This window comes from Ischnura elegans, chromosome 1 (genome assembly GCF_921293095.1).
Source record: "Ischnura elegans chromosome 1, ioIscEleg1.1, whole genome shotgun sequence".
In the NCBI taxonomy this organism is placed as follows: Eukaryota; Metazoa; Arthropoda; class Insecta; order Odonata; family Coenagrionidae; genus Ischnura; species Ischnura elegans.
In genome coordinates this window covers 65,529,231-65,555,083 of record NC_060246.1, presented here as the reverse complement: position 1 = coordinate 65,555,083, position 25,853 = coordinate 65,529,231, and the positions used below count along the sequence as shown (strand labels likewise).

The 25,853-nt window shown below is 40.2% G+C and overlaps 1 protein-coding gene across 1 annotated transcript in view; it reads right to left on the bottom strand.

The window, feature by feature from the left end:
- The window catches only part of LOC124162378 (guanine nucleotide-binding protein G(o) subunit alpha), a 273,531-nt gene that overhangs the window by 123,208 nt on the left and 124,470 nt on the right, over window positions 1-25,853 (bottom strand). The window contains exon 4 of the mRNA XM_046538898.1: window positions 7,096-7,256. Within this exon, the coding sequence (XP_046394854.1) occupies window positions 7,096-7,256 (161 nt within the window). The remainder of the gene's footprint in view (window positions 1-7,095; window positions 7,257-25,853) is intronic.

The window sequence follows — 25,853 nt, the reverse complement described above, 5'->3', positions numbered from 1 at the left end:
TGAGAGAAACCCACTACCAAGCCAAGCAAGAAAATCCGAGATTCTTCGTTGAAGGAAACTGGACCGCGCTCCGGGGCATCATTGAAAATTCAACGGACAACAGAGGCGACCCCAGTCATTTCAACTCGCCTCGACGAAAGCTCTGGAATGAGGCGCTTCCCACAGTCTTAAAAATGCATGACATTACCATGAAATAATTAGTAGCCAACGTGTGACGTTACTCAACTCAGAACGGAAATGTACGCTTCCGATAAAACCAAGTGAATAATATGAGTAAAAGTCTCGGTAGCTCCCGTACCGCACAAACTCTTCATGCGGTCCGGAAATTTTAAGTTTTCAATTTTTCTCTTTTTACAGAAATTGATAATGCCAACTGTGGCCATGTTTCTTGTATTTGATACAAGCTATATGTAAACACGCTATATGTATATACATTTATGTAAAACATTACATAACAACACTACGCTACAACTACACTTCGCGTAACCAAGCTCAATTAAAAGATGTGGTCAGCAGGTACGAAATGGCTCCTGAGCCCTCCATTTGGACGAATGGTCAATATAAAACAAGAGTAAATACAAATTGATGAAAATGACCGTCGATGGACAAGTGGATGGCAAGCATGGAAAAGGAAGACCTCGAAATAAATATTTGCAGCAGTTAAAGAAGGATGTTAAAGAGAAGAAATGTGAGTTTGAATAGATTAGCTGCCAGGAGGATTGAATGGAGAGCTGCGCAAAATCAATAAGTACAGGGTAGGATTGTTAACCATCGATGATAATGATGAAATGCATATTGATTAAATAAAAGTCACAGTAAAATACATATGATATCAGATTTGATGATGATATTACTCGAGTAATTCCAGTAATGATTTCCAAAAGGGCAAAAAATGCATTCAGTTGAAAATTAGGATTACCAGTTTTTTGTACATATTTGAGGCTCCTTGAGCTGTTGCTTCAATTTATTTCCTATGAATTGATTATAAGTTGCGCAACATACCTAATCATGAAGAAAAGTTGAAATTACGGTTACAGCAACTTAAACGATGTGCAGATAGAGTGGTTTCTTTCGACACTTTCCTGAATGGACCCGTGCTTGTTAGGAATTCGCGGCTTCAGTTAACAGGGTAATGAACGTCCAAAAGTTTGCACGAGTTAATTCGGAAGCGTCGAAGGTGATGAAACCTGTTGGGACAGTATGAAAATCACTCTTCAAAAAAAGTGGGAGGGCATACGACCCTTGGGGCTCTCGGCGATCATTTGCAAGTTATTAAGCGCTTAGAAGAAGTAAATGAACTCCACGCCTCGTCCGTAAACCCACGCATAGCGAAGCCCGGCCGTATGCCTGAGCGTGAGAAGATGAAAGAAGACTTGATGGAGGAGGCGGGAACGACTGGTATGAGAAGAGACGACTGTCTAGATCGTTCAGAAGGTCTAGGAGGAAGCAAAGGATACCATTCAAAATGAATGGAGAGAATGAATAACCTCCAGAAGACCATCACAGAATTATAAGAACAACTGGCTAGAAAACTGGTTGAAAATACAAGAACACCCTAATTGTTTCCTTTTGTTAAAGTATAAGTCAAAATATTATAAGATTATCAAGTATTTATAACAATATTGGGAGTTAAGTACATAGAGTTACGAATATATACAATACGAACTTCCATAAACAATCCAGAGCTCTTGTAATAACTTAAATGACTGAAAAGAATCCCAAAACCTTTAAAACCCTAAACATCTCAGGAAATTGGAAATAGAGGAATAAAACTTTGTAAGGTTCACTATTATATTAATATGGGTTTCGTATCGTAGTCATATCTTCAGCTGACTGATCTTTCGTGCATCTTAGATTTATACATGCATATTGAATACGACAGTAAGGACATCTATCGGAAGGGAGTGGATTGGTTGAGTGAGCGGGGTGGGGGTTGAGCAGGGAATAGTGGGGGAGGAAGAGCAGCCTTGGTTTGGGAGGAGGGATTTTCCAGTGTGGATAGGTATCTGACCAGCAAGGGGAGGGAGGGGCTAAGGAAGGCAGCGGTGTTGGAGAAGAAAGAGAGGATTAGCGGGGGTACATCGAGTTATCCAAGTACCAATAGCCCTTATACATATAATAGTGAACCTTAAAAAGTTTTATTCCTTAAGGAAGGAGCTTCTGAGAGGATCGTTATGTAAGAGTTTAAAGAAAAGGTTAGTGAAGAGTTTGATTTGGAGTGTAGCTCTCTACGGTGTGGAAACGTGGACACTGAGGAAAGAAGACGAGAGAAGATTGAAGGCATTCGAGATGTGGGTATGGAGAAGAATGGAGAGGGTGAAATGGACGGAGAGGAAAAGGAACGAAAGAGTGCTGGACATGGTGGGTGAGGAGAGGCAGCTTTTAGATGACATACGGAGGAGACAGGAGGTATGGATGGAGTTAGTGCTTAGCGGGGAGGGGATGTTGAAAATGGTGTTAGACGGTAGACTGTTAGGGAAACGAGGGAGGGGAAGGAAAAGAATAGGATTTTTAGATAGCTTGAAAGGGAGTAGGCCTTACAGTGAATTAAAGAAGGCAGATCTGGAAGGAAAGGGAGGCTCCCAGATCACTTCTCGAATACTCCATGGAAATCGGTAGAATACTATAATAATAATTTCCAATATGGAGAGGTTTCACGAAGCCAAGCCTGAAGTTATCAGTTATATCTCAGGATATATTATTAACCCAGGAGAGTTTGACAGACCGCGTCATTAAAATGTTGTAAGAGTGTCCATAACATACCAAGTGGGAAACCTCAGGATGCTATATTCAAATTAGCACCAAGACTCAAACTTTAGCGAGGAACTGAGAGGAATAAGAGTGAGAGGGTAGTTAAAGGGGGGGAAGACGCATTAAGTTGGGAACCGTCTGCAATCGCACTCACAGCGATTTTTTCCCGATGATTCACTGCGCGAGACGGACGACAGATTGACGAACAAAATCTCGTGCCACCATAATCCCAGGGGGTCTCGTATTTCCCCAGGGCTTTCCCGGTTTCTTCCTTCACCCATGTGAATACTCCACGGCAAACACTGTAGAGAGCGCTCAAGGTGGCTGTGCAATAACCAAACGCTGAGGCCGACATTCAAAACCCTTAAATTCAATATTTCTATGGGAAATAGGGAAAAGCAAGAAGATGAAATATTTATAAATTAAATCAAATTAAACCCAGATACCTCTCCTTTGAGAGTATTAATTGGAATGGAAATTATGTCTTACGGTACCAAAATCGATTCGGTCGAACTGTTTCATCATGTAGAGCAAAACAGTCACAGATTTTCACTTTTATGAACCAATGCTATGACGAAAAGTTTCGATAAACTGAATAATAACAAATTTTAGACTTTCAGATCTCCAGATCACACTTGAAAATGGTTCAGTATAGCGAAACTAGTCGTATTTAAATTGGTATATTTAAGTGGAAGATAGCAAATCATTCTATTGTACAAAATTGAACAGAAATAAAATATCACTTCGAAATAAACAACAAGCGAACAAATGGTACCGTCGGAATCGACCAATGAGGTCATCATCACGTGATCTGAGATCTTGCTATTTCAATCTCGGTCGCATGCGCAGGAGCCGAAAATGGCTCTTGTTTTACTCCGTAAAACACGCGCGTGGCTCGCTCTCGGGCGAGGCTGCAGTCCGCAGATAAGCAGCTCAAGATTAGGAGTCCGGGGAAATTAAAATTTCAGCGTGAAAGTTTACACCGGCCCTCAACTATTTAGCCGGGCGAAAGGAAGGAGAGGCTGTGAGTCGCCACCGCCGTCAGCCACGGACGCTCGTGCGAAACGAAAGCATTAATTTGGATATTTTGCTCCGCACAAACGGTGGATCCATGATACGAGATGCTTGGCTAGTGTTCCCCTCATCACGGCATTAACACAAGTGGCCTACCATTACGCAGCAGGAATAAAACGGACCATTTCAAAGTGGTGGGGGCAGGGTGAAGTCCTCGCCTGCCAAACAAGAGTGCGCGGGTTCGAGTCCCATTTGAGTGGGTTGCCCTTACCCAGGACGTGGTTTTTCGTGCAGGTATAATTATTGAATTGTTGAATAAACCCCAATGTAAAAGGCCAATATGTGTTGTTTTCGATGGTATGACAATAAAAAATAAAAATAAAATATTCAACCTTATTCAGCGAGATGTAATGGATCACACCGGATGTAATTATTATACAGCCTCGGGTGGAACACTTTTTTCCTTTAATAACGTGCGTTTTGAAGTCTTGGCATCATTTACGCGACAAACTTATTATTTCAACGGTAACAACCTCTTCGCATACGTAGTACGCAGGATAGGAACACACGCTCAGAGAAAATATGAAAAAGAGGGATTGTCAGCTTCTGCACATGCATAAAAGGTTTAAATGGTGATTTCCAAGATCACGTGGTCTTTGCTGGATCCGATGGGCTGATTCCGAGGTAAAAGCGCCTGCTAACCTCTTGTTTATTTCCATTGGATTAAGAAATTAATAGCTTATGAAGAAAGAAAATTATCAGGATGCATTAAAATCTATTCATAAGTATTTCAACCGCTAACTATTCCCATTGATTGTATTCAAAGATAGTTTAAATGGAATGATTAGGTACTTAAAATGTAGACACCTCCTGGTAATGATGATGAAATCCGTTGCCATCGCTACAAAAGGTCTCAATAAAATATAATATGAGAATTTACTTCTAAGTACACTGCTACTGGAAGCATAAACTCAATTTCAACGGAAACCGAGGCGCGAAAAACCCAGGGAGGATATAATTATTTTCCAAATAGGAGTTCTCATTAAAAATAAATCGAAAAGTAACACCTATGTCGTTTATAAAGTATTAAGACTTCTCTATGTTGCTTTTAATTTAAGGATGGATGGAAACATTATACAACCATTTCAATTGATTTTAATGAAAACTCCATTCTTATCATGCTACTATAGTGCAATGAAAATTTAGCTAGAAAGACTATCGCATGCCGCGTCGGCGCGCAACCCACTAAAATAGGAATTGCTATCAATAGAGAAATGAAGATGGATAAGAAAAGAGCCGGCTTTCTACTTCGAAGGGTCAGGTTATAAACCTGGTAGTTGAGGGTATTTTTTCAACAAAATCTTGACTTCATATAGGTTGCTGCCTGCACAACATCTTTCCAGCATTAATTACGACATTGAATGACCACAAGGACCACTGAAGACACAGATAAAACCGGCAAGGGGCTAAATAATTGTTGTGAAGGGCATGCGGAGATAACACAGCTGGCTTACTTGGCTAAATGGGAAGGAGGATATGAAGCTACGCCGCCGCGACAGTCATACACGGAAAACCAATTGAAAGCGAGAATTAAGCCTTCCCGGCTGGATTCTAGGAAATGCGAATTACCTCGCATTTTCCACGGTATTAATGATTCAAGAGGCGAATTACGCTTGACATTCGAAACGTTGCCGCTCACGGATATTGATCGCTGTCCAAGGCCGACACTATTTCCGAATTAATATTTCAATCGGATTAGTCAGTTCTTCCAATTTGATTCCATCAAAAATGACTGCTTTGACAACGGATGTGGACCGAGAATAGCCCATCCATCCGTCATTACTGTGAAGCGAGCGATTGAAGAGAGGTTAACGAGCGAAAAATAAATGGTAATTTGAAAAAATGATGAATTTCAAGCTTCGACGGAACACAGTCGGCTCGGCGAGTGATTTTTTCAATATATTTTCCCATGCTAAAAATAAAGCCCAAAATATAAAAAGCAAAAATAAACTCCATTCATGAACCAGGCGACATTAATTTGAAGGAAATTTTTTGGACCTTCGGCACACGCAAATCAATGCGTACACGAAAATCCATCAAGGCACAGGTTAATATGATACCTGTGGATCTATATAAAAGGTCATAACAGTCGAATCGGTAATAGTTGACCGGAACGGTAATATTTATCCAAAAATAGCAAAGGGCGGAGGAGAGTACCGTAACAGAAACACACCTAACAAAAATAAAGCTAACGAAGAGAAAACTTCCAATCATTTGGCATTCATTGACTATTAACGACAAATATCTTGGAGAATATCAAGATAAAACAGCTTGAAGATGGAGTATGCCAAAGGTAGAGTAAAATATCTTTGGACAAGAAATAAAGATGCTGGACAGGGAGTCATGAGACAATTGGTAATTGTAATGGCGAAACAAAGATAAGGGCTTCTAATAATTTTTTTTAGAACGCATATACTATAATATGCTATATAATATATGTGCGCCTAAACAATCCACCATAAAAAAGTGCCGTATTTACATAAGATTGTCAAAAATTAAGGGAATTCATGATTAATGCCCTGTATTTATATGCCTCCTATATTAATTTCACCGTAGCATCTCAACGAAACTGTTTCACTAATTTTGTGACGCTATCAATTCATGACGTTTCTATGAATTTCATAGACTATTAATAGGCAGAGGTTTACTTCCTTTTCTCTCTGAAAGTGACAAGCTTTCATTCCTTTTTGGCATTCCTTTTATTATTCCTTTCATTATTATTCCTTTCCATTCCTTTTATTTTCCTTATATTCCTTTTTGGCATGATAATTTACAATTATAGTCGCACTGTAACTGAGGATTGCCTGGATTTACTAAACATTGTAATCAAAACAATATTTCACCATAAAAGAAATCTGCGAATCAGTTAAATCATACACTTCTGGAATTTTACTTCTGACGATAAAGTAGCTGTAGTCGTAAAAAGTTTTATCAGATATTATCGCTTGAATATTATCAACTGAGGACTGTTCAAATTTCAGCAGAAAAATTGTCTTCCTTTTACAATAAGGATATATATTTCGAAATTAGAAAATCTCTTTGGAGTTAAGCGACGGGTTCATGCAACAGTAATCCCATAAATCAATACCACCACATCGCAACTTAAGGAATACTTCCGACACGACTTGATTAATGTTTTATTTTCAGCAATGAGATATGGAAGCAGACCCAGAAGTTCACCAGACCAAGTATTTATTTCTCTTTCAGTCAGTAGAATCAACGCCCAAACTTCGCATGATGAGAGCGTTATGAAAGAAGTAGGGGACTCACTATTTGGCGGAGTCGTTGAGCTGGTACTCGTTGGAGCGACCAAAACACTCCTGCACCCCCGTGTCCGCCCACAGCCTCTTCATGGCCGCGAGGAGTTCCTCCGAGAAAGGTTCTGTGTCCTCCATCCTCTGGATCACGTCGAATACCATCTTGGCGTCGGACTGCGGGGAAAAATAAAACACATGTTCAATTAGCGAACAAATATTACCATTAATGGACGAGTAATTGGACATCCAATAATTCATTAAGCTGTAAACAGCATTATTAAATTCTCTAAAGTTAGTCTTGGGACCCATGCCTGACAAAATAAATACAGTTTCACCTAGACTTGGCGTCAGTAGCGCTAAACACCAATGACGTCTATAGCAATAAAAAATTACTCGGAAAAAATTTCAATCTATGCGTGAATTCATTAATATTATTCTCCTGATACACATTGCACCAGAATAAGGCATAGGAATTGAAACCCATATTTGGCCTTTACAATGCAGAACAAACCGCTCTCTCCTGAAATATGAGCCTGAGTGATTCAAAATGCCTTAATTGTTTAATACAAGCGTGAATGGCAATTTTTTTCAGAAGACAGTCAGACAGGTTTTTTTTAGACGTAAAAAGGGACTGAGTTGGTAAATATTTTTGAGATTGAGTTCTGTGATTCATGAAATTTGAGTAGATATTCTCTTCATTTGCGAGTCAACCCTTCCACTAAGTTATGGGTAATGAACGCGGCTGTGGGATTTGATAATATTTTAATATGGTATTGATAATTAACCTCTCCATCTCCTAAGTTATTTTACATTTGAGATTTAATAAGACTGCGGAACAGGCTGCATGGAAACATAGTTATAAGTGAAGAAAATACTCGATGATTTGCAGTGAAAGCGTTTCTTTCTTTGGTAGAGCTCGCTAGCTAGCCGTATGACTGTCACTTCTAAAAATCCACAGCTATTCAAACCATTTAACTACCCTATAATTTCAAGTCGCCGTGGAATCCCCCTCATTGCATTTAAAACCGGAGTGCCAGAACATTATCTGTAAGTGCCAACTTTATGCATTCAAAATAAATTCCTCAAGAAAAATAAAACGTACCAACGAAAATTTAACTTTTGGAGATCTTTGGGAAACTTAACGGTGTCGATGGATAATTTTTTAAGGATTAAGAATTATAGTTCACGATATAAAAGCGATCAGTGCCTGCGAGCATGCCAACTCATCGAAAACCCTCCCAGCGATATGGCAATTTTTGCTCCTCCTCTTCTTTGTCAGTGAATTTCCACTCGATTGAGGGCTTCGCGGTGGGGAGGAGGTGGATGGCTTTGAGAACATATATGGGACGGCGCCACGAGAGTGGGGGGGTGGGGAGATGCATGGATAGTTGAGCAGGAAGTCGGCCGGGGGCGAGGGGTAATAGGGATTAGGATGTAACGTTACGTCGTAAAATCTGGTTGATTTTTCACGTAAGTCCAGACAAGGGAAATACTCCAACCGTCGGTCACATGCTGGATCAGGGTAAGACTCCACAAACAGAAAAACAGCTCACAAGAAAAAGGTAGCCAAAAACAATTTACGAGTTATTACCGTACGATATCTATTCAAAGTAGAGTATTCAAAAAATCAGAAGTATTACAGAAAACAATGATAGTAAATTCATGATCCCAAAGGAAACATTACCAGCAGAAAATTGCTCTAAAAATCTCATGGCTCACAAGACATGTGACTCCCAGCAGGTCAGGACCAGAAAGAGGGCTTGCCTATGCAAGGCGAGACAGCATTTGAGGGGAGGGCTTCTTCCAGGGAGTGGAGGGGTAGCCAGGCGAATTCAACTACTGCGCCACTGATGCGTCGCTGCCCCTGCAGAACCGGCCGCTCCACAAAACACCATTCCCTGGTTTTGAGACAACAGCCAGCACCCAGAATTTTCCCCTCAACTTCTGGGTTGGAGACATCAGAGGAATCGTTCATTGGAACACATGGAGGGGAAGGAGATACTGGGGTGAGGTGTTGGAGGGAGAGAGAGTTTGTGATAGGACAATGGTAAAACTTCTCACTCCAAGTGCAATACTAAGGCCTTAGCACCGATTTCCCCTTGCTTGCCAAGGAGAAGTATTTCTCCGCAGTAGTCCTATATAAGTCTTGCATTGCAGGTAGGCTGGTTCGGAGGCTGGTTCGGAGGCTGCTTCGGAGGCTGTTTCAGAGACTGTTTCCAGAGACAGGATTTTCCAGAGACAGGATTTTGCGAGACAGGGCACTTTGCTACAGGGACCCTTTGCGCAAAAAATCCTTTGCGCGAAAAAACCTTAGCGCGAAAAGTTCTTGGCGGGAGAAGTTCTGCGGATAAGTTCGGAGGAAGTTCGAGGAATTTCTGGGGGGGGAGGGGTACCAGAAATTTTTGGGGGGGGCAACACTTAAAAAATGCCACATCCTCTGTGGGAAAATGACCACAAAAATTGCTTGAACTTGGGGACCAAGACACGTCCACCAAGAACTGATTAATGCCTAGAAAACTTATCGAGGCATCACAGGTCCACTGGTTTTCACTGGATGAACCCCCACTGTTTAACCCCCATGAATTTCACAAAAACCATTATTCAGTGGTTAGAATTGAACTGAATATAAAAAGTTTATTGATTGAGACAATAGTATTCAAGAAATATCACTCAAAAATAGTTTTGACAAGAACATACATTTTTATCACTCTGTAAATAATAACCTCAGAAGTGATGTTTTGGAATTCAACAGAATTCTTAAGTGAGTAACATGACATAATTACAAGAGTGAGACAAGAAATAATTGCTGAATTGAAATAGAGTAGATTATTTAGTATTACATAGCAAGAAAATAAAATTAATAATCAATATGTCATAAAGTGATGCTTGTTTCGGTGAACAGTGAATCAAAATTACAAATAATTATTATCAGCGACCAGAAGGAACTGGGAAGATTTTTATTGGTATAACACCAGGATATCTTTACCAAACTCAAATGTTCCTTCTCTCATCAGAGATATTTTGTGGTTTTTAAACCAAGTAAGGCAATACAATAACCAACCACTTAGTAAATGGGCAAGATTGGGTTGGTGAAGCAGTTGGGTTCATCAGAACCCTGGGTTGTCCCATTAGTTGGGTTCAACCACCTTATCAAAAATCAACGATTGACAAAAATGGGTTTTAACTTCTACCCAAAATTCATATTGCAACCCAAGAGAAAGTTAGGGTCGACCAACAAAATATATACCCCATATTATATAATCATTAAGTACAAGTTTATTCAAAAATACGGTTATTCACTAAATAATTATTAGTTATCAAAATACCAGCAAAAATATTCAGCATAATATGTGTCTCACTTAATTAATATACATTGGCATTAGTATTTCTCCCATTTAAACCCTCCATGTTTGTAAATATTATCAGTCCATAATTAATTATCAATAAAGAATCCTCCAAAATTCAACAAGATTACGTAAATGACAATAGATTGCACTAAATTCCTCGATTTTCCAATAATTATTAACAATTTATAAGGCATAAGGTATTCATGTCAGCTATTGAACAAGTACTGACTAAATTTAATCAAGATGTGTATATATATCTCTCAGTATTAATTAAACAAGTCAAAAAAGAATCAAAGGCGATGCTAACAAAATGAGAACTGCATATTGCATCAACAAAAGAAATCACTCTAAATTTCACTCTTCAATTAACAATAGAAATGAGAGCAACATGCTGGTTGCGACAAGATGAAAGTTCATACTTGTCGGGCGATGAAGGTCGCAACTCAACGCCAAATGCCACACTAAAACACAGTAGGCAGTCTTAAGATCAGCTGATCAATTCAATCACTCAGCCATCGATAGAATATTGAACACTGCAAAATCACGACACTTATCACTGTCCAGAATTGTGAGAATGTCCATAAAGTCTTGGTGGAGGAAAGGTGACACAAAACACAATTGAATCTTAATAACTGGGGCCACCTCCACAGCTTATCTGGAAACGAGCCATCTCGGGGATTTCCCCCCAAGTTAATCTCCCGTCCTCTCCCTCCAAGCACCCATAATTCCTCCACCTTACCCCATCTCACAATCACAGTAGACCAACACTAAATTACATGAGTGAATTAAGCAGATGAGAATAAGCAAGTACAATACAATATTTCAGAACAATTTCAATTACAAGCATAGAAATAGACTTATTATTCATTATTCAAAACAGTATTATTAGGAATCAAGAGAAATTCAACACCGAAATCAAGCATCAAATAGTATTTGAGAGAGCAAACATTAGCATTCATTGAAAAAAAAAAGAATAAAAAAAAATCAATGATATTTCTCTCCTTTTAATTACTGGAATTAGCAATGCCACCATGATATGCCTTTAAATGAGAAACATGACAAATTTTCTCTTTCCCAGGAGAAACTTCCAGAATAACTGTTACAGGAGAGAGATACTTTTTAAGGACGAAAGGTCCATTCCACAGAGGTTCCAGTTTTGCCATTTTCTGTTCACCTTTAGAACTGATAGGATGGTTTTTGCAGAGAACAAGATCTCCCACACAGAAAGTGATTTGGGAGTGAGATTTATTATAGGATTCTTTATACCTATTTCTGGCCTTTTTTAAATTAGCAATAACATGATTCAGGAAAACTTGTCTGTCACTATCGCTGAGATCATTCTCGAATAAAGATTTTGGAATGTCCCACTGATTAATTAAAGGATGCTTTAGTTCTCTGCCGAAAATTATTTTGGCAGGAGAATAACCACTGCTCTCATGAGAGGCAGTGTTCAAGGCAAAATTTAAGTCAGCAAGCATAGAGTCCCACATATGGTGAGCATTATTGCACAAAATAGCAAGTGCAGATTTTAGATTTCTATGCAATCTCTCTACCTGATTAGAACAGGGATAGTATGGAGAAACAAAAATTTGCTTAACCCCCAGTTGCAAACACATCTCCTTAATGGCATGAGATTTGAAAACTTGTGCATTATCAGAAACCAAAAATTTTGGAAAACCGAATTTTGGAAACACTCTTTGAGTGAGTATTGAAACAACCGAACCGGCCGTAGCCTTGCGAACTGGCTCAAGAAAACAAAACTTAGAAAATCCATCAATAAGAGAAAGTACATATTGGTGTCCACCTTTAGTCAGAGGTAAAGGACCCACAAAGTCAATATAAAGTCTTTCCCAAACATCAGAAGGATTGTGCGACGATAGCATGCCAGGAGGTGGAGCATTTCTGGGTTTACAAGTTTGACACAGATGGCATTTTCTGACCATGTCATAAACCTCTCTTTTCATATCCTTCCACCAAAAGTGTCTGCTAATCTTATCATAAGTTTTAGCCATGCCCAAGTGAGCAGACATACTAGAGCAGTGAAAATATTGAAAAATCATAGGCCTCAAGACCGTAGGCAAAACAGCTCTTCCTCGCTTAATTTTAGAATTCCCATAACATAATAGCTGTCCCTTCAGAAAATAGTTTTTGTCGTTCAAGGAATTATTATTAATCTGATTGAAAATATCCTTTAGAACGAGATCAGTTTCTTGGTGTTTTCGAATGTCGACAAATGACAAAGGCAATTTATGTAACACACAAGAATAAGGAACAGCTGACTCCTTATGAGTGTTAGATTCCACATCTAAATGACTATTTGTAGATGAGGATGGCTCAATGCGAGAAAGACAATCTGCGACAGAATTAGATGCTCCTCGAACATGATGCACAGTGAATTTATAAGAGGATAATTTAAGAACCATCCTGCCTAGTTTGCCCAACTGCTTAGGATGAGAGAAAAGCCATGTCAAGGCACCATTATCAGTGTACAAGTGAAATGGTTTTACTTGTAAGTAAACACTGAATTTTTGAATTCCAAAATGAATTGCGTGACACTCCAATTTATAAGAAGAAAATTTACGTTCATGTTCCAAGAGTGCCTTACTAGCGAAAGCCACAGGGACAAAATCACCATTTACTTTGTGATTCAAAACGGCACCAACCGCCAAATTACTGGCATCGACAAATAAATGAAATTCCTCGTCAAATCGAGGGAAAGATAACACTGGTGGATTGGTGAGAGCTTTCTTCAACTGGCAGAAAGCCTCATTTTCAACGGCTGTCCATTGAAAAGGAACATTTTTACGTTTCAAGCGATTCAGTGGCATAGAGATTTCAGAATACCTTGGAATAAACTTGCAGTAAAACCCACAAAGTCCAATGAATCTGGCCACTTCCTTCACATTTCTGGGAACTGGGAATTGTTCAATTGGTCTCACTCTCTCAGGATCAACTTGCAAGGTTCCATTTGTGATGAGATGGCCCAGAAAAGTGAGTGATTCCACACCAAGCTTAACCTTGTCCTCGCACACCGTCAAACCGGCACTGCGTAGTTTGTTGAGGACAGCATTAACATGAGATACATGGTCTTCAGCAGACTTGGAATAGATACACAAGTCATCAATATATGGGTAAACACATGAATATTTCAAATCGCCCAATACTTCATTAATGAGACGAGTGAATATTTGAGGAGAATTTACAAAACCAAATGGCAATCTATTATACTGGTACACTCCGAACGGCGTCACAAAAGCAGTTAATTTCTTAGAATTCTCAGATAATGGTATTTGATGAAAGGCAGAATTGAGATCAAGAACAGTAAAATATTTTGCATCAGCAAGATATTGGAATGCATGTTCAACAGAAGGTGTAGGATAACCGTCCGATTTAACAACTTTGTTCAACTTACGGTAATCAACCACTAATCTTTCAGATCCATCCTTTTTAGGCACTAGAAAAGCTGGCGAACACCAGTTTGAATTGGAAACCTCAATCACTTTCTTATCAAGTAAAGATTGGATGTGCTTCTTCATTAAATTTGCCTTTGGAGGTGACAATGAATAAGGATGGGATCGAATCGGAGTAGAATCTAGCAGTTCAATTTCGTAGGTCATAACAGATGTGACCCCCAATTCTTGAGAAATCACATCAGGATACTTTGACAATAAACCCTTCAACTTATCACACAGCGTGAATTCAGTGGACGACAGAACATGTGATTCGGATGAGTTACTAACTGGCGCCGATTTAAACGCTTCGCAATTGTCCGTAAAAGAAAAAAGAGAATTCGGGGCAATTTCAAAACTGACGTTCGCCGGACGAATAATCATCTTTGAATTACAAATGAAATCCACACCCAGTAACACGGGAAACGGGATTTTAGCTAGATAAAACACGTGGTTCCAAGAAAACTTGCCTATTTGAACCTTGAGTGAGACAGAGGAATTAATATGAAAAGGCTGCCCCGACACAGTGATTAAATCGACGTCAACATTCTTACGAATAACCTTTCTCCGGCAACATTTCAGAGAAGCAAAGAAATCTTCATCACACAGTGAAACTGAACACCCAGTGTCAATTAAAGCCTGGCATGGCATAGAATGAAGATTAATAGATAATATTGGCAATCGAGTCGAACACTTGTCACGGACGCTCATCAAACTCACGGCAGGCTGAGTAAAGCGTCGTCTTTTGCGACACTCGTTCACTTTGTGGCCAGGTTTATGACAGTAAGAACAATTAATAGGAAAAGAAACTTCCCTAGGCGCACTGGAAGAGGCAACAGAAGACGGATTCCTAGAGATACGATGGAAAGTGTTGGAATATTCAGCACAGTCCATTAAATGTTTAGAAGCCTGCGTGATAACAGAGTCCAATTCTACAAATGTGTTAGGCTGATTTGAGAACATAATTGCAGATTTTGTTAAAGGATTTAACCCTTGAATAATGAGTCGCACAATAGAAGACTCGGAATACTGCAAACCCAGCACCTGAGTGGCATTACGCACAGAACACACGAAATCGTGGGGCGTTTCGCGAGGGAACTGAAATCTTTTAACTTTCGTAGTGATCAAACGATCAAACTCTCTGTCACTAACAATTCTAGCCCAAACTTTTTCTGTGATTTGAGACCATGCGAGATTCAAGTTTAACATAGACAACCAAAAATGACGAGAGCTGGCAGGTAGTTTAGATACTACAAGGTACAATAACGTTGACAGAGGAACCAAGGACAAAGAAACGATTTCATTAACTTTTAACATGAAATTAAACCAATTCTCACTGTTTGACACTTCAAATGGCGGAAAATCACTGAGTAATTGTTTGACAATCACTAACCCTTCAGAAACTGGCAATGTCTGAGAAGCAGACATTTCGTGAGAGACGTGAAAATCACTGCTTTCCTCGTGCGTTGGGCGAGGTGGAACCACTTCTAAAGAAGATTCCCGTTCATTATTAGAAACTTCACTTCCTACGGACACATTAGCCGTACCCCTGGCCTTACGATCCTCGCCCGTGGTTAAATAAGTTTTTTCGTACGGGTTGTCAGTATTACCTCCAGGCATTTTGAGAAGTGAAGTGACGACAACGAGAAAAAGAGAGAGAAAGAGCGAGATTTAAAACTATCTATCTCTGCTGGAAGAGTCCAATCACCAAAAATAGTGCGAGAATAACGAGCTGCTATCCAAATTATCAAGAACATTACGAGCATTACGAACATTAATGTCAAATGGCATATGACCACGAGGAAAAGTCGGCAACACTAGTCACGTAATCCCACACGAACCAAAAAGCACTTAATTGAACATAAAATAACTCACTTTTAAGAGAAGAAACAACCAGAAACTGCAAAAAGTGGAGAAATAGTGGAGAAATGTCACCATTGTCCAGCACTCGGGAGACCTCGACGAAAGGACAGGAAATCGAACCACGCTCTGCTACCAAAATGTAACGTTACGTCGTAAAATCTGGTTGATTTTTCACGTAAGTCCAGACAAGGGAAATACTCCAACCGTCGGTCACATGCTGGATCAGGGTAAGACTCCACAAACAGAAAAACAGCTCACAAGAAAAAGGTAGCCAAAAACAATTTACGAGTTATTACCGTACGATATCTATTCAAAGTAGAGTATTCAAAAAATCAGAAGTATTACAGAAAACAATGATAGTAAATTCATGATCCCAAAGGAAACATTACCAGCAGAAAATTGCTCTAAAAATCTCATGGCTCACAAGACATGTGACTCCCAGCAGGTCAGGACCAGAAAGAGGGCTTGCCTATGCAAGGCGAGACAGCATTTGAGGGGAGGGCTTCTTCCAGGGAGTGGAGGGGTAGCCAGGCGAATTCAACTACTGCGCCACTGATGCGTCGCTGCCCCTGCAGAACCGGCCGCTCCACAAAACACCATTCCCTGGTTTTGAGACAACAGCCAGCACCCAGAATTTTCCCCTCAACTTCTGGGTTGGAGACATCAGAGGAATCGTTCATTGGAACACATGGAGGGGAAGGAGATACTGGGGTGAGGTGTTGGAGGGAGAGAGAGTTTGTGATAGGACAATGGTAAAACTTCTCACTCCAAGTGCAATACTAAGGCCTTAGCACCGATTTCCCCTTGCTTGCCAAGGAGAAGTATTTCTCCGCAGTAGTCCTATATAAGTCTTGCATTGCAGGTAGGCTGGTTCGGAGGCTGGTTCGGAGGCTGCTTCGGAGGCTGTTTCAGAGACTGTTTCCAGAGACAGGATTTTCCAGAGACAGGATTTTGCGAGACAGGGCACTTTGCTACAGGGACCCTTTGCGCAAAAAATCCTTTGCGCGAAAAAACCTTAGCGCGAAAAGTTCTTGGCGGGAGAAGTTCTGCGGATAAGTTCGGAGGAAGTTCGAGGAATTTCTGGGGGGGGAGGGGTACCAGAAATTTTTGGGGGGGGCAACACTTAAAAAATGCCACAAGGAGGAGGGGGAAGGGTTTATGGACGATAGGAAGGAAGTGGAATTAAAGTTGGGGTGGGGAGGAGGTGTAATAGGGGAGGGGGAAAGTAGCCGAGAGGGAAACAAAGGAGAGGACGTGGGCGGAAAATGCAAAATGACGCGCGTCTCCATTAAAGCCTGAATCACACGATCGTTTTTTCCGTTCCTCAGAGTGATAGCTCAAGGGATAGGTTTTCAGGGACCATAAGGGCCACCAGGGATCATACTACCAATTACATTAACAATCTCAACCGGTTAAGACCTAGTTCACGACGCCGGCTGCATATTCTTGGGCATCTCTACCAAATTTTACCAACAAATACGCCAGCGTACCTTGGAGAAATGTTTCAAACACTTAGTAGGGTACACGACTCAAATACGAGGGGAAATGAAAAACTCGTTATATATCACCACCGGACAAAGTGATCAGGACTCCTAGGTGGGTCCTCTGAAGGATACTACACACCAGGGCCGGGAACCAAGTCAGAGACTTATACGCCCGCGCTCCCGGGGAGGGGTTTGGATGGGAAGGAACAAGGAAAGAGGCGACGCCGCAATAGGAGCCCGTCGACGCCTCTGGGGTAGGGATAGGATTGGAAGGGAAGGGACGACAAAGAAAGGGACGTCCAGAGTGATGGAAAAAGGGATGGGATTACTATCCCTAGAGTCATCGTGGAAAACGATTGCTTGAAACGGTCATGTTTTCCGCCATCATTGGAGATATCGCTGGAGCTGTCACTCGAAAGGGATGGAAAAATGATGTTCAATCTAATTTTTGGCATCATAAGTGAGGCTAAAGCTCATCCAGACCCAAGTCACAAGCGTATCAATTAAGGCCGTTTTACACGGAGCACGGAGTTGCGCAGGTTAGAACTACATTAATTTCTAAAATTGGCGTGGAATTGCGCGAATAAATGAACGAAATGAGAAAAAGGGGCTATTTTTCTATCTTACGTCAACGCATTCTCGTATGTGTTCTAGCAATTCACCGCTTTACACGACGCAATTTTGACTGCGCCTTCGTACACACGTCAGATTTTGTAAGCACGTGCCCCATGTAAAACGGCCTTAAGAAACGTTCAGGATAGGGGGCGAGCCTTTTCCCTGGGCCACCTCACACTTCGTGGATTTTATAATTGTGGGCTACTGCAGGATGATATGGTCTCGGGTGAGGGTAGAGCTCGCCCCGGGGTGCATCTTTCAGCATTTAAAATCATTTTATGGCAAAAGGCTTTCTTGGAATCGGTTTTCCTCTCATTATCAGCGATCAGCTATTAAAAAACCTCGGATGAAAAAATATTCCCTTGGACGGAATTCGAGTCAGGAGGTCGACAACTTACGCTGACAAAGATAGGTAAACTCGGTAGCTTAACGGCAGAGCATCCGGAGCGAATTGGCTGAGTACATGGAGGCTTAAAATTCAAGTCGAGTCGAATAATTTTTCCTCTGCGCCATTTTCACACCTCTCGCGGATATCAAACGTTTTCCAACAAGGGGGCTGGTTTTCATTTAATATGGCGAGATGTCTTCATGATAAAACGATATGATTGAGTAACTTCGGATTCCGTCATTATTATTAGATTCTGAAGATTGTTACCCTTAGTCCCCCAGTGATTATTACCATTTGACACTATCATTTTTCAATCCAACTCTGCTTTATTCCCGGTTCTACGTAGAGGGATAGGAAATCTTCCCTAATTATAAAAAAAAATAATAATTTCAAAGTTTTAAGGAATCTAAAATAAGCGACTATAATTACGTAAGGTAAAACTTTGGGCCACTCATTACATTACACATTGACTGCGAAGCACGACTTGCCCAATTAATTTAGCTTGTATGCCAACCCTTTCCAGCGGCGACATTACGAAAGCCAACGAGAATCTCCTACTAAATTAAAAGAGGCAAATGAAGGGAATGGAAAGCAAGGTTGAGCGTCTTAAAGGTGAAATATTTACCATTTGGGAGCTATAAAGGTTTAAGCCCAGGAGACAGGCATAAAACACGCAGATACGAGGACACTGGGAAATGGGTGAAAGTCCGTAGCGCAGTGCGACATGGAAAAGCAGAGAAAGAACCGAGGAAGGAGCCTGGGAAAACAGCAAAGGCAGTTTTAACGTTCATAAACTGTAGGGCTATAATTTATACTGGAGACATTCATAGTTACGTAAGTTAGAATTAAATAGACTACGGCGATAAAAAGGTGGCATATCGTTGATGAAAGAATTTCTCAAAGTGATCTCAGGCTTCGCGGGAAGCATTAGCATAATATTTAGATCACAGTAATTGAAATCATTTCTTTATTCGAAACCTGAGCAGAAAGAAATTTAAACGGGAATCATTTTTACCTCCTTGAAAAATGAATGCATACATAAATAACGTCAGAGTCTGAAAATATCCATAAGAATAAGCGCTATTTAAAATATTTGGTAAATATGACCAGCTGACCAGCCTTCCTTTTAAGTTTTGGGAGTAAAAATTGATTCCCCCTTCATTTCTACTATTTATTAAATGAGGGCATCCCTGTCCTTTAACATTTGACCATAGCTAATGACAGCACACCCGGATTCAGGAAACATCAATGTTAAATAAGTTTTTACTCTGTAACTTATGAGCTAGCTGACGACCTGATATTTAGTAAAAAAATCAACCTACCCTGGAGCATCTAATACATATCTAATCAGATCCTAAGAACCTTGCGACATCCTTGAATTTTAAATATCCGTGTAAATATTAAACACTTCATACAAGAATAAAAAGTGCAACAAGCAATGAAAGGCATTCCACAATTTTAACCACGGACCATCCTGAAAAATTAAATCTAAAAATCTTATGCCAGAGGTGAATGTGGCCAATGTCATTCGAAGATATCCACGGAGACACCGATAATAAGCACATAGGTAGATCGGAAGTAGGCTACAAGGTAGCCAAAACCAGCAATCAACTTCTTACCTAAGATCCAAAGACGAGCTTCATGGACCGACTCGTTCTTTGACCCCATACTATTTTCCATAAAAAATAAGGATCCACAATTGATTGAATATTGCTCTGCGCACTGGCCCGGAAAGTCCGCAGTTCAATTCTCGGTCAAGGATATTACTGAAATATTTACCATCTGGAAGCCATAAAATCTAAGCCCTGGATGCAGGTATAAAGAACGATTATACGATGGCAATGATAATAATATTTTTTTCACAAGTCAACTAACGAAAACCTTGATGAGATATAAATCTGCTGTCCATGAAATAATAAGATGCATACAGCATGCTCAACTCTAAAGATAAGGAACGACGTAATGGATCAGGATGGATGATAAATCCTTCAAAAAAGGACTTGTGGGATGCCAAGAGACAGGGGCGGATTCAGGATCTTTTCTGGGGGTGAGGGAGGGGCACAAGGGTCTGACATGTCGTCTCATATTTGATATTAAAAACAAAATACAACAATTACAGCGGAAAATGTTCTCTTTATTTTGATATGAAAGTTATTAATATTAAATTAAATGATTGAGGCTCCGTAACACACAAAATAAAACAAACGTAATGATAACCGCATTATAAATCTTGTCTATTTTTCAAGCGTCTTGGGATGGGGGGGCAACGTGCCCCCGTGTCCCCCCCTAAATCCGCCAACGTCGAGAGACGTAAAAGTCATCGAGCTTTGTTCGTTCCGCAAGTCGCTCAGTCTTTGTGGCGCACCACATCAAGGGACACTTTGATCGCGCAGGTGACCAGAACGGCAAGTCCATTCCGCCGAATGAAAAACGAGGGAAGGGGGAGTTGAGCGGTGGACATGGGCTGCGAGAGAGAGAGAGCACGTTATAGGAGGTAAGAGGGCACACTGCGGGGTGGTGTCACATTATCCGTCTCGCCCGGAATCAGCCGAGTGGACGGAGGAAGGCGAAGGGCGGCGGGGCGCTATTTGCGTGGGGCATCTTAATCGAAGCGTGGGGGCGAAGAACATGACATAAATGAAAATAGGTAGATTATGGAGGCTATTCGTGATAGCGAAGAAGGCTGCGGTTATTTATAACCTTTCCTTTCAGGACGTTGACTCCTGTGGAAAATGTCTTCTTTAATGGTGGACATACATAACATCCGTCCACACAGCCTTATCGTTTCCCCAGTGGATGATGCCCTAATAACGCCTAAACGAAGTTCGTATTGACTTACACAGACTCGTATACTGGAATCAAGGAAATTTTTAACTCAATTATGACTGATGCATAGGAATATTTCCAGGTTGCTTGATAGATAGTAAGTTTGCTTTTTTTTGGTAAAAGGCTAGCAAAGGATCATATAACAAACATCCTTAATAATTTGTCCAAAAACAACAACGAACTTTAAGAGTTTAAAGAATAATAGAAATAATTCATGGTTTCTGGGGGAAATTAAATTTTGCATTCTTTATGTTCAATAGAGTTGGCAAAAAAATAATTGATTATGACTAAAATAACAAAATAGATTGAAATCCAAAAAATGCATATTATTCTCAACATTTAATCTTATAAACTGTAGAAACCTGTTTCCTAGTAGGCTTTTCCTTCGATGCAAAAAGTCTCGAGGCTTTAAGAGACCGTGTTTGATAGCAAATTATAAAGGGAAAAGATTTTCACTTCCTTACACGGGTGAACCATATCGCGTACATTATTATGTGTATTAAAAACTGTAATATATAGAAATTACATAATTTGACTAGGATTGTAAAATTGCGCCGGTGAGCAATACCCTTGATTGGAAAAAGTAGAGGACTTGGCTCGGCCCATTAACACTGATTACGCTAAAACGATGATAAGGAATATATAATGCTTATGAATATTGTCAGACAGCAATGATTACACCAAATACCTTTCTTCGACCATAGTAAACAAGGAAATACGATTTAATTCACTTGAAATAGCATTTCTGAAGTTCAAAATTATGACTCACAAACTCAGTGCTTCAACCGTTGGATTTGATTGATGAGTGTAGACATGATCCATGCCACAAGCGCGCAAAGTTCGCATACTCAAGGTTGGAGGGACAGTTTTCTTTCTTTTCGTTTTTTTTCTTTTCAGTCCCACCTTTTTTACTGTTGGCATTGCCCAAATTCTTATCCCAGACTTGACCCCGCGAAATTTTGCTTAATAGCAAAATACTTCATTTTAAGGCCACCACGTTCACGGAATTCAAAGAAAGTTTTTTCTTAGAAATATAAGCATATTGTGACAAAATAAGCAAAAAAGTATAATGGCTGCCTCAGGCCGATTACCATTTTTGGCGGAAGCATTCGAACAAGGGTGACCACGGGCCAAAATTCAAAGCGTTTCGTGGAAGCAATCACGGAAGGCGACTTCAACACTCCATAATCGTTTCGAACGCTGCCAATGAATCTGACACGCGCCACGCCGACACTTAAACGCGACGGCAAAGGGATTTCCCTCGGAAATTGTTTCGCGGTGTATTTTGGTAGAAGCGAACGTGTCGCAAATCGAGTAAACAACATAAGAGGTAAAAATAGAAGTAAAAACATTGAAGAGATTAAAAATAAAGTCCACCTCATTAATGGAGAAAAATCTGGAGCTAATTTATGCAGTTGAAAGAGAAAAACTATTGAGCAATCACCAATTTGTCAAGGAATTGAGACTTTTTGCCTTTTATATACATAGAAATAGCTTTTGTTTTAATTTTTGTTTTGCAGTGTGCCACAAAACATATTGCTGGCCACTCGAGAACGCCAACAAAACCGGTATTTGGATCTTGTGGTGATTAGAGGGTTGAAGAAGAAACAATGTGATCACTTTGAAAGGGCAAAAGCAATTCTAAAGATGTTCAAAGAAAAGCTCTCAAATGTTAAGAAATGCTTTTCAAGAATTTCCAAAGAAAAAATAAGTATGGGTGACATATGTGACGGAATATGAGATCAACTAAAAAATTCAGCGCTAAGGTCCGTTTAAAAATGTACACAGTGCTACACCGCTGAAAGCTATTTAATCAGCCAATAATGAAAACAATACCTTTAGTTGCATAAATCAATCGAACTGAGCTGAGCTCTTAGTTACGGTTTCAGTTTCGATAAATTGATTGATCACAAATTAGCGATAGCCGTCGATATTTCACCATCACTACCTGTCCACGCCTTAGCCAGAATAAAATAAGTGATTTTTTGGAGAGAGGGTGGATTTTTGGGCGATTCATTAAGAAGGGGTACACCCAAGACCGTATCTCACAAACGTTTCGGGAGGGGGGGTCTGAACTGTCTGCCCTCCCGACACTCCTCTTACTGCGGCCTTGAACACTACTCATCCACTCTCTGTACATACCTACCTACCTATCCTTGTTCAAGGTATCTCCCATGATTCAAATTTTGAGCGCATAGATAGAGAATTAACAAAGTTAATTTAAATGAAAGCAAGAAAATATTGAAGCCCAGTGGTGCCTCCAATCTTGACGCTGATGGCTGAATCCTCGCCTTGAGCACTACCTCATTACCACAGGTCGGCATTTCCCCTTTAAGACGCTCTACGCTAACTCATTACATCATCAACTCCTCAATTTTCTTGACACGCACCTGCCCTCGCCACTTTATTTAAATATCCCCTTAATTGCCGCAATATTATCTTTAGTGTTCACAATGTGGAAGGTCTATACCACGGTAATCAAGAAAATGGATTGAACTTCAAAATGATAGACTAGAATCACAGGATGGTTACTCCCGGTATAAAAAATTGATCGGTGCATAGACTTTTGATCGAAATAAAATACTGAATACGGAATAATTTAATGTATCGAACATAAAAACTCATCATACATTACGTAGCTGCCGATACAGAAGGATACTTTTTGAAAATAAATACCCATCAGAGCCAACTTATCTCTCACTCATGTTATATTTCACAATGAGTAGTCCAATTTATGCGGGTAAATTACGTATTTACCTGCATATCCATATATATTCAGGTATGAATGGATTATGAGAATTGGCCACCCATCAAACATTATGTTGGTGCAAAGCTTCCTGATCTTCACCGATCTCACTGGACTCACTCTCTCACTCAGTGATTCAACCCGAAGGTTTGTTTGTATAGGTGAAGGTAGAGCTCACCCCAAACTAACAGGCGAGCGAATATCATGCACTCATGGTAGGGGAGAGGGCAGTTCCTTTCCCTGGGCCATCTCGCACTTCGCGGATTTTAGTTCGTAATCATCCGAACGCTTCTCGCGGGATTAGAATCCGGGATCACTTGAACAGCAGCCAAACGCTCTATCCACTAGGATACACCAAGCTACCCCAATCTTACGAGAGCCAGTGTGTAGTATTTCCCCGATTCAAAATATTAATGGTAAAAAAAGAGAGAAAAAAAGAGGTTGAAATGACGAAGACAATGATTGCGACCGAAATCGATCCATTAAATACATGGTTATTCTAGAAAAAAAATATGATTTCGGATTAATTAAAAGTATCATTCATAAAAGACATTATACTCTACGAAGCAACCGATATATAGGGATTTTTCCAACTTATTGAAAAGAAATATCAATCAAAGTCAATTCTCGCTAATCCTACAAAACTTAACGTATGCCAACGCATGCTGATAAATCACGCATTTAACTGCATAACCATAGAGTTAACCATTTCCGCCCACCGCAGACATACGGCCACAATCTACCATTATGAATATGCGAGGCTCTCGAAGAAAAACTACGCTCTATTTTGTTCCCAAATTGCTACAAATGTGCTGCTAAATTTTTTGTGGACCTAATCCATATATTAGTTTATTTTGAAGCTGATATACCTACATAATACCACTAGAGTTGACTTTGATTAATATTTCTTTTCAATAAGTTGGAAAAATCAAGAGTGAGTTGGCCTAGTAGTAAAGCAATGAATTTACCACGGTAGAAATATAACTTCGCTAGTTCGAATCTCTTCGGAGTAATTTTTTTTTGGGGTCAGATGGAAGATGGGACTTTCTAGTCCCTCGCTCAAAAAAGACGTATTATTATTATTATTGCTTAAATAGACGGGTGCAAATCGGTATGGCGATGTTTTTTTCTGTGAGGAAATGGGCTGGTTTGAATGGACAGAGACTATTGGTAACCCAAAAGCATTAGTCCTGGACCAATACATAGCCCACCCGAGCGCATTTTTGGAGCCAGCGAAACCCTCTTGCGCTTCTCCTTCGCTCCGTCCGCTTTTAATCCTGCCCGCTCATTTTACCTTCGACCGCTTATTTTCAACTTCCTCCACCGACTCTTGCGTATTTTTACGACCGCATATCCCTCTCCCGCGCCACCAATCCGCCAGCGCGCGCTTTCGGCTTCGATATTTTTTTTCTCCTTCCGACAAGGCCCATACCCCCTGCCCCCCCCCAAAGAAACATCATTTATGGATTTCGATTCTTCCAGATACCATTTGTTTACAGCCGATGAGAGACTTAACGAATGGCTGCAACAAAACGGAACACCCCCCCTCCCCCCGAGAGAAAATATACCGAACCTCAAAACTGTTCGAATGCCTATGCCTGTGACGTCAATGACGGAGTTCTAAAAAGGGGGGGGAAGATGCAGTCAACTGAGAGAACTAGCACGAAAGAGTGAGGGACTAGAGTGAGGGTAATATACATATCAAACTAGTTTAGAACGAAGATCCCGAAAATTCCGAAGAAATAGGGAACGGCGATCAAAGTATGATGTTCCACGAGGACGATATCACGATACAAAATATCCGGAAATAGGGAAAATCATATAAAAATGAATGAATTCTAGCTTAAAAGGGTCGACCTATAGCTCTACAATTAGCAATACAACCGTAGGTGATGGGGTGCTCTTAATATTTAGATATCCTTAAGTTAACAGGGTCTATTATGCATCACACATCTACAGTAATAAAATACAATATTGATAGCAATAAAATATTCTGTAACTTTCAGCATAATACCTCATAATGACTTAAGCCTCTCAATCCTCAACCTCTCTC